This window comes from Schistocerca piceifrons, chromosome 4 (genome assembly GCF_021461385.2).
Source record: "Schistocerca piceifrons isolate TAMUIC-IGC-003096 chromosome 4, iqSchPice1.1, whole genome shotgun sequence".
Classification (NCBI taxonomy): Eukaryota; Metazoa; Arthropoda; class Insecta; order Orthoptera; family Acrididae; genus Schistocerca; species Schistocerca piceifrons.
The window spans coordinates 408,033,487-408,050,098 of NC_060141.1; the positions used below are offsets into that span (position 1 = coordinate 408,033,487).

A 16,612-nucleotide genomic window follows, 5' to 3' on the forward strand; every position below is an offset into this window, starting at 1 on the left:
CCCATGGTTGGCAACATAAAACTTGTTCTCCCTCACTGCTCCTCTCCCTGCCATCCCAGCTCTCAGCCAAGCAGATGTCACTGTTCCCCTGCTGGCCCTTCTGCAGTGTAGCTAGAGCAACTGTGAAAAACAAGATGGCAGTATCTGCTAGTGTGCAGCTCATCTGTAACACAACCAACTAATACATAAATAACAAATCGCTGTTATGATTCTGTCCCATTCTTGAACTTTAGCTCATCCTGCAATATAGTGATGTCTGCTGGTACCATCTTCATGACAGGTCTTGCCGCTGTGATTTATTCTCATAATACCAGTTTCGGTAAGTTTAATGTGCTTAATTTCCTTTGTTAGACATTCCGTTCTGAATTAATTTTGTTTCTTGTTTCAACTGAATATCACAATCATGTTCCAAAGCTGATTACATTTTTACCCTGTATTTAAATACATGAACATTCCACTTAGTAAATCATTACAGTCTCTCGTAACCAGATAAAATACCAGTCTGGGTTCTGAATCAATTAATGGTTTTTGAAGGACACCATTTAAATTTTTGAATGTTATCTTTACGTAAAAACCGGCATTAAAGTTTGTATGTGGCATCCGTAGGTTATAGATGTAAGGGAACTTTCGTTGCAAACCTGTTCGAATAAAACTGAAGTTAGTAAGATGATATGATATAATATAATGCTATTTCCTCCTCATTATGATAAAATTGTCAAATTTTAATGAGAGTACCAAACTGTTGTAGAGGCTAGTTCAGTTTCTCATGTATCTCTTTGCACTAGAACTGTGAGTGTCAGTGCCACGTGATTGATCGGGCAGCTTTGATACTTTATCAAGCTCTTCACCTTATTAGGAAATCTTGAGCCTGTTGGAACATGAGTGGTGTTTGCTGACCCCCATCCTTCCGAATTCTTCAAAATAAATCTGCATGTGATCTCATTAGCCAAAGTTTCATCTCTAAATGTAAGACGATCACTATAAATGTGAGACTACCCCTATATACGCTACTAAAAATGTTGACCTCAGCAGCAATAGTTTAATCTGTGAATACAAAATAATCCTTTATTTTTCAAATGATGAATTTGGAGAAAATTTTCACCTCACAATTGGATAAATACAGTAGCTACATATCTGCTATAACATACAACTTCATTTTTTTTACCAGTGAATGCTGGAATGAAATTAATTTATACAAGGGAGCCTTACAGAGTAAAAGCTGTGGAAGACAAGAGTTTTGAATACACCCAGCAAATAATCAGTACATTGGGTTGAAACTGCTCATTTGAGATGAAGAATTTGGTACAGGAGGGGAAGTCGTGGCATGCCACATCAGACCAATCTGACAACTGAGACGTTTATATTTGAGTCCTATGATAACACTTCGGTGACTTGCATGCCCCTAATCTGCCTCAGTAATCCTACCAGGAAAGTGGGCCTACAGTTTAAAGTGGAATTCAAATCATAAAGCACTGCTGGTGTATCTTAATATCAGTGAGAGATGAAGGCTAGGTTAAAGGCAGACTGAAATGTTCAACCAGAATTCAATCCCAGGACATTTCAGTTTTCAGGCATGCAGTTTACCACTAAACTATGCGGCCCGACTCCATATGTGTGAGTGAAAAGTTCTGGAGTTTGACGTCTGAAAGTTCTGCGGCACTTAAATGTAGTCTGTAAAACTAAAATTTCTTCTCTGTACTCAACTGTGAAAGATGTACTGGTATCTTTTTTCTCATAGTGTTTTGAGAAGTGTCACCTTTTCTCAAATGGTGGACAGGTAGTTAATCTAGGTGTTGAAATCTCTTTCCGTTAGCTTGTGGTTGAAGTACTGAGCATTGGCATCTCTATAATGAGAATCTGATAAATTACTCAAAGACATATATTTGCGTTAATTTTATAGAGAATTTATTGTGTGAATACACCCCACATCATGTTTAGAATATAAATCTCTAATTGTTTTATGATATTACAACAGGTGGTGTTCTTTATCTTGAAATCTGTGCTAGTGTCTGTGGGTAGAATCTTCATTGTGTAGAGTAGAGTGAGATGGGGGTATTTAGTCTGCTATTTACAGTGAATAAAAATATATCGCGAATATAACTGTTACAATAAGCATTGAGTATTGTGTAAAAGATCTAGTTGGTGGACAGCAGACAGAGTTAGGTATTTTCATATTACAGAAATTACATACACCCAGACAGCTTCCAGACTTCTTATGGTTGAAGAACCGTTAACTGTAACGTATGTTACTATGTTACAATGTGTAATCAATGCAATTCAGACCTTCAGTGTGGTAGATAAGTGATGCATCATTTGGCATGGTTGTATGTATGTCATTTCCTTTATTCTATTGTTTGTTTGTTAGTTAGTAAAAGGAAGTATTCTTTACTTTCACAGAACGTTAGTGGGTGATGTTCCTGATGAATGCCTGGCACATAATATTTCTACACCGAGTAATGGTTCTGACCAGCAGAATGTATCATCTCCAGAAGAGGGAAACACGAGTAATTACAACTCTTATACGAAGGTTTGAAACTATATTATTTCTAACAAATAAATTTCTGTTCTGTAATTTGAATGCATGAGGAAATGAAGAAAAATTGGCACAGCCAATCCTCAGAAATAACACAGCCAATCCTCAGAAATAAAATATCTTACCTTAATTTTACACCCGCATCTCGTGGTCGTGCGGTAGCGTTCTTTCTTCCCACGCCCGGGTTCCCGGGTTCGATTCCCGACGGGGTCAGGGATTTTCTCTGCCTCGTGATGGCTGGGTGTTGTGTGCTGTCCTTAGGTTAGTTAGGTTTAAGTAGTTCTAAGTTCTAGGGGACTGATGACCATAGATGTTAAGTCCCATAGTGCTCAGAGCCATTTGAACCATAATTTTACTATAAACTATATTTCCCATTCAGAATAATGCACCCTATGTATTTTATAGAACGTTTTTGATATATTTTGCATAGTTTAATTTTTATGTTGTTTTTTCTTCTACTTTACACTACTTTCCTTTGTCTGGCACACACATTACTCCCAGTGTACATTATTTTTGTATTCTTGTGTAGCTCATAGCCTATTGCGAGCCATTGTAGTTAATGGTGTTACAGGTGTTTTGCATGTCAGATGTCTTAAACTGCAGTTGTGTGTACGAGGCTGTTCAGAGCACCTGTGTAGCATAGTAACATGTTTGTTGTGGAGGAGGAAAGTGATAAAAGGAATAGATAAAAATTGGAAGTGGTATATGAAGTATTACTGTTGGATAGTACCTAGGTGTCTGCTGAGCTTAATGTACATGTTTGCTGCATTATTTATGATATAGGTACGACATAATACGTAATCTCGACATGTCTTAGAAGGTACACCAAGAAATGCAGACAGACAATTATGATATTTACACATTTCGAGAAAGTTTTTGACACTGTTGACAGGGATATTATCTTTGAAATGCTGATGTAAGGAGGTTTAACAAAAAGGGAGAGAAAGATTACCAACAACTTATAGAGGAACTGCAGTTGTTTGAGTTGAATTTCATTGAAGGAAAGCAGTATTTGAGACAGAAGTGAGACAGGCTTCTACTCTAGCCTCAGTTCTATTCAGTCAGTATATGGGCAAGCAATAAAAACACTCAAGGAGAAATTTGGAAAGGGATTTTAAGTACAGTGGGAAGAGATAAAAAGTTTGAGGTTTGCCACTGACATCGTGGTTCTGATAGATGGCAAAGAATTTGGAAGAGCAACAAAACTGAATGAATGGATAGTGTCTCAAAAACAGGTTATAAGGTAAAAAGCAACAAAATTAAAACAAGGTTAATGGAACAAAGTGTAATTAAATCAGGCGATGGTGAGAAGATTAGATTCGAAAATGACACTATAAGTGATAGATGAGTTTTGCAATGTAGGCAGCAAAATTGCTGACGTTTAAGAAGTAGAGAGGGTATGAAACACAGGCTGGCAATAACAATAAGAGTATTTCTGAAACAGATAATGTTAACATTGACTATGAAATTGCTACAAAATTTTTCCTGAAGGTATTTGTGTAGAACAGGTGTGTACACACTTGTTAGTACCTCAGTCCACAAACACCTCAGAGTGACTAAGAAAGGGCCACAGAAGGAAATAATAATTCAGGATTCTATTGTGATTATGTAATTAACAAACCACCTTTCAAGGAACTCCTGCTTTTAATGAAGATTTCCTTCAGTCCCCTCAAAACTCCTATAAAAACAATGTTATTATTCCCTGCTTTTAACAAATCAAGCTTTAAGAATAAGTCCACTTTTAAGAAATATACGTGAAACATTCTATAAATTAAAATCCAGTTTCTATGCAATCCGTAACATGTCTGAGTAAGTTTCTGATTTCTTTCAGTTTTACACTGGTTGTGCTTCATGTCGTGCGACAGTAGTGTATAGTAATCGCTTCTGTCAGTCAGGGTGTATTTAGATCAAATTCCAGTGTAGTGATACCAGAAAGTGTTGAACAAATCAGAAAGTGATTTCCATCCTGCCTACCATGTGATTCTTGTCAAGTGATATGACATAAGTCACATAAAATGTGAGATGTGAAGTGTCTCTTTTTTGTAGTTGAATTTATAAATTTTATACTTTTGTGGAGTTCTGGTGTGCAAATGTAGGAGGCTAATGATTGGGCGAAAGCCCAGTCGTAACATAAAACTTAAGGACGTGGCGAAAAGAAACGATTGGGCTCTGTCTTCATTGTGTGGCATTCTCGAAAACAGGGAAGCGTTGTTAAATGCCGAAGATGGCAACTTCTCTGGTTGCAAAAGGAAGAACATTTGCATGTCAACATTCAGTGATGTGGAAACTATTCTTTTAAAATGGTTTCAAGAAATGAGAAGTGGCGGTATTCCTATAAGCGGAAGAATTGTGAAAGAGAATGTTCAGGAAATTGCCAGAAGATTGGCATTGAAAATTTCAGTGCATCAAATGGATGGTTAGATTGTTTTAAGAAACGACGCACTCTCTCATTTCAGAGTGTAAATGGAGAGATTGAGGCTCTGGACGTAGAAAATGAAAATCACTGGAAGAACTCTACATTGCCGGGATTAATACAGGTTTATGAACCCAGAGGCATTTTTGACACTGATGAAAATAGAGTTTTTACTATTTATTTCCTGTAAAAACATCCTGTTGAGGGAGAAAAATGATACAGAAGTAAGAAAAATAAGGAAAGAATGACTGTGCTATTGTGTGTAAGTAGTGATGTGAGTGAGAAGTTGCTGCCGCTGATAATAGGGAAATTTAAAACTACCAGTGTTTCAAAAACATTAAGACACTTCCTTGTACTTCCAAGTACAACAGCAATGCCTGTCTGACACTGGAAATCTTTACAAGGTATTCCCAGGTATTCAATGCCAAAATTGGTGCAGCAGCTAGGAAAATGTTACTTACGATGGACCGATGCCCTGCACAAATCACCTACCGCCTTGGGACTTGGGCATAATACACTCTGCTAAAGCAAAATACAGGGTAGCAAACGTCCAGAAATCAAATGTGATATTCCAGGACTATGTTACTTGTGATGACTTCTACATCCGAGAGGAATGTGAAAGTCTAGTGAAGAGGCACTGTGAGGGAGGATGTGGTGGTGGCAATGTTCATGAAGGAGGAGAAGGATGAGGAGGCCACGATACCAAGTTTCGCAGCTGCTGTACGAGGGCTGGAGACTATCAGGACCTGCATTTCATCGTTTAATTTAGATTGGTCAGTTGTAACAAACATCAACCAGCAGGTGACAACTTCTGTCATTACAGTATGCGGGAAGGAGAAAACAAACAACTCTTCTTGATTTAAAAAAAAAAAAAAATTAAAGAATGTGTGTTGCAAAAAGTGTGATAGCTGTATTCTGTATTTAAATATTTAACAGTTTATTAGTAAGTTTGTGATTAAATAGCTCTTACATGATTCTGGGTAGCTCTTTCTGTGTACCTAGGCGAAACCCCCATTTAAGGAAAACCCCTATTTAAGGAAAAAATATTTGGGTCCCCAGTGATTAATTAAAAAGGGGGTTTACTCTACTTCTCTTCATTTTTTCCATCAATATTTGCTTCATTTAACAAGTACACACAGAACAATCAGGGTGTATATGACCTGGGACATCCGGGAAAAACCCGCGAATTTTTTCGTCTGGGAGAAAACGGGGAAAAACCCAGGAATTTTTTAGAATTCCGGGAACTTTTCCTTGTTTTAGTTACCAGTTAAAGTTTTGTGATTTAGACTGGTAAGAACCAATACTCTAATGAAGTATATTACTGTATCCCGTTTCTGCAGAATAATGCTGCAGCAAAAAACCATGAACAAGAGGGGGGGGGAAACGAAAATAAAACTTAATTTGCAAAGGAAATGCACCATATACAACAACAAAACACAGTGCTCATACAAGTGTCTGTCAACCAAAGTGTGTCAAAGGCTTTAGGAAGAATATGTAGTGCTTCCTAACAACAAATTGCATCCGATGATCGTGACATGACAGCTGTTTACATTTGATTCATTTGAACAGTTGCGGGCGGGCTCTTGCGCATGCGCAGTTGAGTCGCCTATGAGCAGTAACTTCTCCTGCTTCCGGCTACAGATGTGTGGCTGGACGCCACTACCTAAATTGCTCCAGTTCGGAAATATCGTAGATCCATGGCTGATGCACAGAGCAGTCTGAGTTGTAGTGGGGAGGTGGATAGTCTCCACGTGACCTGTGTTTACGTTTAGTGATTTTGCTGTTTCCTCTTCGTTTATTGCTCTCACATTAAACGAAAACAAAACGGATTTTTGTGGCCGGGAGCTACCAGATGAATTAAAATACGCTCGCGTAGTTACGGAAGGCTAAAATATGTCATTAGTTTCAGGTTTTATTTCCACCTTTCTGACAGTCAAGCAATTTTATTGCCTTGCTGAACAATGAAGTTATTTTTGTCGGTTTGCTAAAGAGATTTGGCTGTTATTAATATTTTGCGCTGAGGCAGTCAATTTATTTGAAACGAAGTGTTTAATTTCACACTGTTGGCTAGTTTCAACTGTTCGCTGCATTTCAAGTGCACGTTTTCCATCTTCTAGCTCGTATGGCATTATGCCATGTCACCCGTGGCTCTGCCTTTCATCATGTACACCTTCCGGGTTACAGGACTGGAGTAGGTGGTGGTGGGGGGGGTGCATGGGGCAGGTTCTACACCGGGGCGGTTACAAGGGTAGGAGCCAGAGGATAGGGAAGGTGGTTTGGGGATTTCATAGGGATGAACCAAGAGGTTACGAAGGCAGAGCCACGTGTGACAGCACCCACGTGATTTACCAACTGACCTTCCTACACTGTGAAGCTTTTTATGCGGGAATGACTAGCAACAAACTGTCGGAACAGACACAGGCAGACAGTGTTTGTTGGTAATGAGGATCACCATGTGGCTAAACATGCCTTGGTGCACGGCCAGCACATCTTGGCACAGTGTTACATCGTCCGGGTTATATGGATACTTCCCACTGACACCAACCTATCAGAACTCCGGAGATGGGAACTTGCCCTTCAATATATCCTCTCTTCCCGTTACCCACCAGGCCTCAACCTCCGCTAATTTCAAATTGCCACTGCTCATACCTCACCTGTCATTCAATAACATCTTTGCCTCTGTACTTCCGCCTCGACTGACATCTCTACCCAAACTCTTTGCATTTACATATGTCTGCTTGTGTTTGTTATGTGCGGATGGATGTGTGTGTGTGTGTGTGTGTGTGTGTGTGTGCACGAGTGTATACCTGTCCCTTTTTCCCCCCAAGGTAAGTCTTTTTGCTCCCGGGATTGGAATGACTCCTTACTCTCTCCCTTAAAACCCACATCCTTTCGTCTTTCTCTCTCCTTCCCTCTTTCCTGATGAAGGAACCGTGGGTTGCGAAAGCTTGAAATTTGTGTGTGTGTGTGTGTGTGTGTGTGTTTGTGTTTGTGTTTGTGTTTGTGTTTGTGTTTGTGTTTGTGTTTGTTATTGTTTCTATCAACGTACCAACGCTTTCGTTTGGTAAGTTACAGAATCTTTGTTTTTAGATATAATTTTCCCACATGGAATGTTTCCCTCTTTCCCTTAAATGGCACAAAATGCATGTACTATATTTATAGATTTATATATTCCTATTCAAGAATTCATCTGTGGTACAGAAGGAGTTATCAAGGAGATATGATTTCAATTTATTTTTGAAGCTATTACTGCTGTTTGTCAGACACCTTATTTCATCTGGTAATTTGTCGAAAATTTTTATAGCAGCATATTTTACCCCTTTCTGTGCCAAATATAGGATGAGCAAAGAATAGTGTAAGTCTTCCTTTTTTCTGATATTATAATCGTGAGTGTGCCTTGTTTTTAAACTGGTCAATGTTGTTGAGAACAAATTTCATTAGTGAGTAGATGTATTGTGAGGCTGTTTTAAGAATTCCCAATCTTTTAAAAAGATGCCTACAAGATGTGCAGCTATGATCCCCAAACATTATTCTAACCACTTTCTTTTGAGCAGTGAATACTTTTTGTCTAAATGTTGATTTTACCCCAAAATATTATTCCATATGACATCAAAGAGTGAAAGTATGCAAAGTATGTCAGCTTACTAATTTCTATATCCTCAAAATTGGCAATTATTCTGATCACAAAAGTTGCTGAACCTAGTCTCTTTAGGAGATCCAAAATGTGAATTTTCCAATTAAGATTCTCATCTACATGTACACCCAAAAACGTAGTATGCTCTACCCTGTCTACTGACATCTGTTGATGTGTTGTATTTGCTGAAGGAACTGTACTTTTTCCAGCAGAAAATTGGATGTACTGTGTTTTTTCAAAGTTTAGAGCAAGCCCATTTGCAGAAAACCAATTAATGACTTTTCCAAAGACCTTATTTGTATCATTTTCAATTGGTCTTTCTTTTACTGGATTCATAATTATGCTTGTATCATCAGAAAACAGTGTCAGTTCAGCTTCCTGTTTCAGATAGGGAGGGAGGTCGTTCACATATATCAAGAACAGAAGGGGACCCATAATTGAACCCTGTGGAACACCTAATGTAATTTCACCCCAGTTAGATGAAGTGGCAAACTTATTTAAATCACTTGACCCATATAAGGAAACTTTTTGCTTCCTGTTCTGTAGGTATGACTTAAACCACTCATATGCTATTCCATTTATACCACAGAAGTGCAATTTCTGTAACATAATATCATGGTTCACACAATCAAATGCTTTGGACAAGTCACAAAAAATATCTGTTGGTGACATTTTACTATTTAAAGACTCTAGTATGTGGACAGTGAAATTGTAGAGGTAGGACTTGGCAAGCAGTAGAACTTTTGCTGTGTGGGGTTGGGTATTATCTTGCTGAAATGTAAGCTCAGCATAGCCTAACATGAAAGGCAACAAAACAGGGTGTAGAATATTGTTAACGTGCTGCTGTGATGTAATGTTGCCATTGACAACAACCAAAGTAATTCTGCTGTGGAATGAAATGGCACTGCAGACCATCGTTCGTGGTTACAGGCTGTGTTTTGGGCAGCAATGAGGTTGGTATCACACTACTGTCCAGAATGTCTCCAGACACGTCTTCAGTGATCATTGTGGCTCCGTTGAAGTGAGACTGAGAACAGAAGAAAATTTAACTCAAGTCAATGAGATTCCAGGCCAAAGATGTGTCTGAAGATGCTCTGGACAGCAGTGGGATACCAACCTGACTGTCACTCGCCATATGACCCGACAGCCGGGACTGATGGTCTGGAAAGCTACTTCTTTTCATTGCAGGACTGGTTGTCATCTGCGGCACCCTTACAGCACAGCAATACATTGATGATATCCTATGCCTTGTTTTGTTGTCTTTCATCACAAGCCATCCTGGGCTTACATTGGAGCAAGATAATGCCTACCCACACATGGCGATCGATTCTACTGTCTGTCGTTTTTGCCAAACCCAACCTTGGGCAGCAACATCACCAGATATCTCCCTAATTGAGAATGTTTGGAGCATTATGGGCAGGTTCCTCCAACCAGCATAGGATTTTGATGATCTAACACAATGATTGGACAGAATTTGGCATGATATCCCTCAGAAAGATATCCAACAACTCTGTCAATCAGTGCCAAGCCAAATAAGTGCTTGCATAAGGGCCAGAGATGGGCCAACATGTTACTGATTTGCTCAATCTGTGAATCTCTCTCTCTCTTGAATAAATAATCAAATTTTTCTGAAACTGTAATCATGTCTTTGTGTGTGTGTGTGTGTACGTCACATCTACAGATTTCAGAAGAAAATTTACTATGTAATACATGTATACATCCTTTATGTTTAAATCTGGGTAGCATGTCATCCTATCGCCTTAAGCTTGTTTGTTTCTTACAACTAATTTTACTCCCTTTGCTTTCATTGTTAAATTGTAACTATTTTCTTAATTCCTACTTTGTTTGCACCATATGTTCCCAATTGCACTTTGCCTTTTAATTAGTAAATTGCATGTACAAGACAAGATTTAGTTCTTAAATGTCAGACTACAAATCCAAGGGTTTGGTGTTCAAGCTGTGAGAGTCCTGGGATCTTTGCATTGTCATTTTATTGCTTCTTTCCCTTCTGGAAATGCTTTGTTAAATTAAACAACATGAAGATGTTGTTTTGGGTCCATCTTAAACTGTGAGTCTCCCATCTATCAGGCTAGATGACTGGATTTGGAAGGTCATGGGGAGGCAAGGGCCTTTCCTGGTAAACCACTGCTTTCTTCAACCCATTCGTCAGGTTGGTGACACTTGTACCATTGTGAACATTTCATTCTTCCAGGTGCAAATCCAAAGTAATGAAAAAGTTATTAGAAATTTGTGTATTGTGAATGGAAACCTTTCAGCATTTGTGATTCCATTATTCAGAAGTGTTTCCCACATGTCATATACCAGCTGTTACGTAAACACTGTTTGGTCTTTCAGATTGGCATGACTACCACCAAGATATCAATTACAATGGATGGGCATAGCCACAGGGTATATACTGGCAATACACAATATCCTGTTACAGAGCATGCTCCATAGCATGACAGTGGTGACCTTGGTGCATGTTTCACCATACATACCATCTGAATTCTTCCCCAGACATGAGTTTCTCAGAACTCTGCAGGAACTGGAGCTACATGTCCTTGGTTTTCACCCCCCTCTGTCCTCACTGCACCCCCCCCTTTGTCCTCGCTGCACCCCCCCTCTGCCCTCGCTGCACCCCCTCTGTCCTCGCTGCACCCCCTCTGTCCTCGCTGCACCCCCTCTGTCCTCGCTGCACCCCCCCCCTGTCCTCGCTGCACCCCCCCCCTGTCCTCGCTGCACCCCCCCCTCTGTCCTCGCTGCACCCCCCCCCCCCTCTGTCCTCGCTGCACCCCCCCCCCCTCTGTCCTCGCTGCACCCCCCCCCCTCTGTCCTCGCTGCACCCCCCCCCCTCTGTCCTCGCTGCACCCCCCCCCTCTGTCCTCGCTGCACCCCCCCCCCTCTGTCCTCGCTGCACCCCCCCCCTCTGTCCTCGCTGCACCCCCCCCCTCTGTCCTCGCTGCACCCCCCCCCCTCTGTCCTCGCTGCACCCCCCCTCTGTCCTCGCTGCACCCCCCCCTCTGTCCTCGCTGCACCCCCCCCCCTCTGTCCTCGCTGCACCCCCCCCTCTGTCCTCGCTGCACCCTCTCCCCTGTCCTCGCTGCACCCTCTCCCCTGTCCTCGCTGCACCCCCCCCCCCCCCCGTCCTCGCTGCACCCCCCCTCTGTCCTCGCTGCACCCCCCCCTCTGTCCTCGCTGCACCCCCCCTCTGTCCTCGCTGCACCCCCCCTCTGTCCTCGCTGCACCCCCCCTCTGTCCTCGCTGCACCCCCCCTCTGTCCTCGCTGCACCCCCCCTCTGTCCTCGCTGCACCCCCCCTCTCTGTCCTCGCTGCACCCCCCCCCCTCTGTCCTCGCTGCACCCCCCCCCTCTGTCCTCGCTGCACCCCCCCCCCTCTGTCCTCGCTGCACCCCCCCCCCTCTGTCCTCGCTGCACCCCCCCCCCTCTGTCCTCGCTGCACACCCCCCCCCCTCTGTCCTCGCTGCACACCCCCCCCCTCTGTCCTCGCTGCACACCCCCCCCCTCTGTCCTCGCTGCACACCCCCCCCCCTCTGTCCTCGCTGCACACCCCCCCCCCTCTGTCCTCGCTGCACACCCCCCCCCCTCTGTCCTCGCTGCACACCCCCCCCCCCTCTGTCCTCGCTGCACACCCCCCCTCTGTCCTCGCTGCACACCCCCCCTCTGTCCTCGCTGCACACCCCCCCTCTGTCCTCGCTGCACACCCCCCCTCTGTCCTCGCTGCACCCCCCCGCCTCTGTCCTCGCTGCACCCCCCCCCCCTGTCCTCGCTGCACCCCCCCCCCTGTCCTCGCTGCACCCCCCCCCCCCCTCTGTCCTCGCTGCACCCCCCCTCCCCCCCTCTCTCTCTCTCTCTCTCTCTCTCTCTCTCTCTCTCTCTCTCTCTCTCTTTCTCTCCCTCTCCATATCACTGAAACGATGTCTGAGGTATTTCATTTTCTTGCAGGAACACTCAGGCAACTGGGATGCTGATGACAGTGATACACCTGGCTTTACGAGTAGATCGTCTAACTACTACTTCAAAAACATACAAAGTGCTGATTCAGACAGCAAAAGAAGTAAGTTTAGTCATTTGATCATTTGCTGTTTTAAATTTTTTTGAGTTTGTACATGTATAAGTTACACAGATGGAAAATTTTTATGTACAGCACTGAAGTTCCTGGTGGACAAAAGAATGTTCCTGAGTACACTGAAAAAAAATTTAGAGCCCTATGTTGGTGTACCTCAAGAATATTTCAAGATAAACAGAGTACGTACCAGCCAACAAGAGCAGGAGTGTTCTCGTCTTTCAGAAAATCTTAAGTCTTTCCGTGATGATGAAAAACTTATCATTAAACTTGAAGGAGAATTCAGGGGAAAGGTCCATTTATTGTGTCCAAATAATACTGTAGAGGTAAGTCATATTTCAAATCTTTTGTTTTCTGCCCACTATTAGTTTGGGAACTTGTGTGTGTGTGTGTGTGTGTGTGTGTGTGTGTGTGTGTGTGTTAGAGTGAGTGAGAGTGATAGTGATGATATGAGATAATGATGTGAAGTACCTCAGTCTTCAGATACATCATATTTTGCCTGACACACAAAATCATTATTTAATTTCTTTTCAGACTAGCAAATTTCTCTGTGAGTGGATTATTGGTAAAGGAATGACAGTAGGAGAGGCAAAAAAGGAAATATTAGAAGAGGTAAAGAAGAAGCACGACTTGGATATTCCTTTTGATAGGTGAGAAGATTTTTGGTTGACTATATATCTGGGAACTGCATACTACTTTAACACATACAGAGTTCCCTAGTGAGTAAATTATCATAAGCATATGAAGGCCTTGCTGATAGAATGCTGTGTCTTTAACCATCCTTTTTTTCCTCGGCTCCAATTGTAATGTATGCATTAAATTTTAGAGAATTGTGTGTATGTACTTCTTAAAATACTAAGATCCCAAATGGTCATATGTGATCTAGTATGAGATTTTATACGATCATGAAAGTCTCACTTTTGCAAAGTTAAGAGGTACCATATCAACAACTTCCATAATGTAAAACTCTAGATACAAATTTGAAAATATTTGTCCTTAGTTCACACACATTATGTCAGATTCTAATTAGAGGGGGGGGGGGGGGGAGGAAGAAGAAGAAGAAGAAGAAGAAGAAGAAGAAGAAGAAGTTACTGCCCCACTACATCCTATCAGCTAGCACCACAGTGTTCTTGGGGCACATGGAAATATTGTTAAAAACCTTTAAAGCAGACAAATGTGTTGGGCATGGTGGTCCCTGAGAGTGTCCTTTCAAATCACATGATTTAACACCACTGCCCTTTATTGTGTGAGGTTTTGTGCTAAACTGTTGCTAACACACACCATGACAGACCTGGTCATAAGAACATTTGAGGCCACAGCATTTATTTGCAACTTGTCAATAATTTATAAGAGTGTGCACCAATTGTTTCTTCACTTTGGAGGCAGGAATTAGAAGTATTCATTGAAAAAAAAAAAAAAAAAAAAGATTTGAGAAAAAAGTGTTTCAAATTTAATTTCTGTTTTCTTTTTCGCCACTGACTTTGTTCATACCTATTGTTCTACTGTACTTGTTAGACTAATCATTCATTCATGGTCTCAGGACATCAGAAAAAGTAAAATACAATGGAACCTCACATAATGAGCAAGACAAATCATAAAAAATGTTTCGCTTAGTGAGCGATGTTTCGCATAATGAGTGAAGGTGATTGAGTGCGACATCACCAGCCGCTCACAGGCAGCCAGGGAAATGTTCAGCAATATGAACGTCTTCCATTATTGGCAACAGCATATGAACAATGTCTTTAGTACATACTGCAGTCTGGTTTAGTGCTCTATCTGCTACTGTCTTAGTACAGCCTGTGATCACACACTTTGTCAACTTGTGTTTACACAGTGTTTCTTCGTGTGCAAATTTTAATAGCCTTTGTAGAAATGTCCCTGAAGATAAAGCCGCAAGATGATGACCATAAGAGGCCTTATAAATGAAACAAAAACATTGAAAAATGCAAATGTGCTGTGACTGTTGCTGGTTCAGCTTGCATGCTTAATTGCTCTACATCAACTATTTGTACTATCAACAAGAAAAGAACAAGAACAAGGACAAGATCAAGGAGATACATGCTTCAAAGAGAGGGACAAGAATACCTAAACAACGGTTTCGTATTCTGGATTATGTCAAAATGTTGCTCCTTATATGGATAAATGAAAAGCAATTGCAGTGAGATATTATTAACGAGAACATCTGTTGTGAGAAGATGAGAATGATTTTTACTGACCTCGTTAAGAAAATGCCAGGATCATTAGTGACCTAAGAAGTGTTTAAGGGAAGCCGTGAGTGGTTCAAGAAGTTTAAGAGAAGAACCAGCATACACAGCGTTGGGAGGCATGGTGAAGCAGCCGACTCTGACACAAAGGCAGCAGAGAACTTCACCGGCAACTTCAAGATGCTTGTAGATTCTGAGGGTTATCTGCCACAACAGGTTTTTAATTGTGACAAGATGGGTCTATTTTGGAAAAAGATGCTGAAACGTACCTTTATAATAGCATGAGGGAATGCATTGCCCGATTGCAAGCCAATGAAAGACTGTCTCACATTGCTATTTAGTGCAAATGCAAGCCTTGATTTGAAAATTAAACCACTACTTCCTTACCATTTGGAAACTCCATGAGCCTTCAAGAAGTGTGACGTCCAGAAGAGTATGTTTAATGTGATTTGGAGGTCCAACAACAAGACTTGGGTGACACATGATCTTTTCTGTGATTGGGTCAATAAAATGTTTGGTCCTTTGGTGACAAAATATTTGCTAGAGATGAATCTGCCACTCCATGTCTTGCTTGTTAAGGACAACGCTCCTGCTCATTCTCCAGGCCTACAAGACCACCTCCTTGAATTTCAGTTCCTCAAGATCCAGTTTCTGCCTCCCAACACCACTCAATTACTACTCCATCCTCTGAACCAACTTTAAGAAGCTCTACACTAAAGCACTCTTTGAGCATTATTTTGAGTTGACTTAAACTACCAATCTCACTCTGAGAGAGCTTAGGAAATATCACTTCAACATCGTTGCCTGCGTCAACATGATCAAAAAGGCATGGGAAGGGGTTACCAAGAGAACTCTCACTTCTGCTTGGAAGAAGCTTTGGCTGGAGTGTGTTGTTGAATGTGACTCTGAGGCATTTGAGTCAGTACCTGTGTAACCTGTAGTCAACAAGATTGTGTCTTTGACCGAGAGCATGGGACTAGAAGTGGATAACAGCGGTACCAATGAGATTATGGAAGTTCATGTTCAAGAAATGACCACAGAAGTGCTTATGGAGTTGCAGTGTGTGCAGAAACTTGTTCAGAGTAGTTCTTCAGAAGAGCAGGAGGCAGTAACAGCAAAAGCAGCTATCTTGTGGTACAATAAGAGAAATGCTGAAAGCATGGGAATAGGTTGCACCGTACATTGAAAATCTTCAGCCCAATAAAACAGAAGCTATGCGTGCTACAAATTTATTTGTCGATAATGCTGTGTCAAATTTTCGCCAAGTGTTTAAGTGTTAACAGAAACAAATGACCAGTGGCGGCTATTCTGTAAGAACACATGAACAACTTAACATTTGACACCTTATGGATATATTGGTTATTTTTATTTGAATGCTGTTAAATGTAATGTAGACGCGGTAATCTGAAATACGCGGCACTAAATCTATTGCGCTGTGCAACATTGCTCGTCTAGACTTCATAAAGCTTGGCATAAGGGTGCTGAGCACACCTTCTCTTGTGCACATTTTAAGGAGCTTCTGTGCATGCGCAACTGGCGTGACGTTATTGCCTTATGAGCCAAATACATACAGATTTGATAAACAATGTGCACAGTTTGCAGGGTGCACTGATAGCCCTTACCACTCAACTACTAGTTTATGTTAATGCCAGCAGGTGGTAGCACACTGCAGCAGTCTTTTACCCATGTTTGCTTGGCAGAAATCCTGCTAGGCAGTAGCACACTCCACAATATGCCAATTCACT

The 16,612-nt window shown here is 41.6% G+C and overlaps 1 protein-coding gene across 3 annotated transcripts in view; it reads left to right on the plus strand.

Moving 5' to 3' along the window:
• LOC124796436 (ubiquitin carboxyl-terminal hydrolase 47) overlaps positions 1-16,612 on the plus strand; it is a 145,353-nt gene that overhangs the window by 113,416 nt on the left and 15,325 nt on the right. For all 3 annotated transcript variants that reach the window (XM_047260628.1, XM_047260630.1, XM_047260629.1), the window contains 4 exons: positions 2,398-2,527; positions 12,543-12,654; positions 12,745-12,989; positions 13,198-13,313. In XM_047260628.1, coding sequence (XP_047116584.1) covers positions 2,398-2,527; positions 12,543-12,654; positions 12,745-12,989; positions 13,198-13,313 — 603 coding nt within the window. The remainder of the gene's footprint in view (positions 1-2,397; positions 2,528-12,542; positions 12,655-12,744; positions 12,990-13,197; positions 13,314-16,612) is intronic.